Source organism: Mandrillus leucophaeus, unplaced genomic scaffold (assembly GCF_000951045.1).
Source record: "Mandrillus leucophaeus isolate KB7577 unplaced genomic scaffold, Mleu.le_1.0 Scaffold12, whole genome shotgun sequence".
In the NCBI taxonomy this organism is placed as follows: domain Eukaryota; kingdom Metazoa; phylum Chordata; class Mammalia; order Primates; family Cercopithecidae; genus Mandrillus; species Mandrillus leucophaeus.
This window is the reverse complement of record NW_012100320.1, coordinates 3,410,904-3,411,714: the sequence shown is the minus strand read 5'-3', so window position 1 is coordinate 3,411,714 and position 811 is coordinate 3,410,904. Positions and strand designations below refer to the sequence as shown.

General features: G+C 53.3%; 1 protein-coding gene across 1 annotated transcript in view; it reads left to right on the top strand.

The window, feature by feature from the left end:
* Window positions 1-384: 384 nt before the first annotated feature.
* Window positions 385-811, top strand: part of CLPX (caseinolytic mitochondrial matrix peptidase chaperone subunit) — a 57,774-nt gene continuing 57,347 nt past the window's right edge. The window contains exon 1 of the mRNA XM_011969299.1: window positions 385-463. Within this exon, the coding sequence (XP_011824689.1) occupies window positions 385-463 (79 nt within the window). The remainder of the gene's footprint in view (window positions 464-811) is intronic.

The following is an 811-nucleotide window of genomic DNA, read 5'->3' as shown; positions in this document are numbered from 1 at the left end:
CTCTACACAAAGCCTAACAGAAAAGGGTTTAATGAAGGGAGTATTTACTAGCGTGTGTTCAGGTTTAAGAAAACCAGTCAGGCGTGGTGTCTTACGTCTGTAATCCCAGCACTTTGGGAGGGCAATGGGAGAGGATGACTTGAGCCCAGGAGTTCGAGACCAGCCTGGGCAACATAGGGAGACCTCATCTTTACTAAATAAGGAGGGAGGGAGGGAGGGAGACAACCCTCAAGACTGTAAAACACCCACGGACTACCAACAGCTGAAAGCTTTATCACCTCGAGGCCTGAAAGAACAAGGAGAGGGAGCTGTTACCACCTAACAGTTGTTGCTTAGGGAAGTGACAATACCACCTCCATGTTACAAGTGATGAAACTGAGGAGAATGATAAGACAAGGAACACAGGATGTGGAATCCCGGGGGAAGAAACTTAGTGAATCTGAAGCATCTAGCGGCTACCAAGGTACTTTAGAGACTTCCCCCGTGGATGGTTAAGCTACCATCCTCACCTTGACCTTCCCTGCCGCCCACCGAAAGTGACCGGAAGAAGAGCTTGACTATGACGACTAGGGACTACAAGTCCCGGCATGCATCTCTCCGCGTCTATCTCAAAACCTTTCAACTTTAGGATAAAAGGGCTTTTGGCAACCATGCGCGTCTGGACCTGTAGTCGCCGCAGTTGGGGCTAGGCGCTTGCCGTAGGGCACTCATTGGCGCGCCCACGGCACCGCCCCCTCGCCTTCGCCTCACGTAGCTTCTCCAGCGCGCATACGCGACGCGTACCCACGCCCTCCGCCCCCTCCCCGGGCCT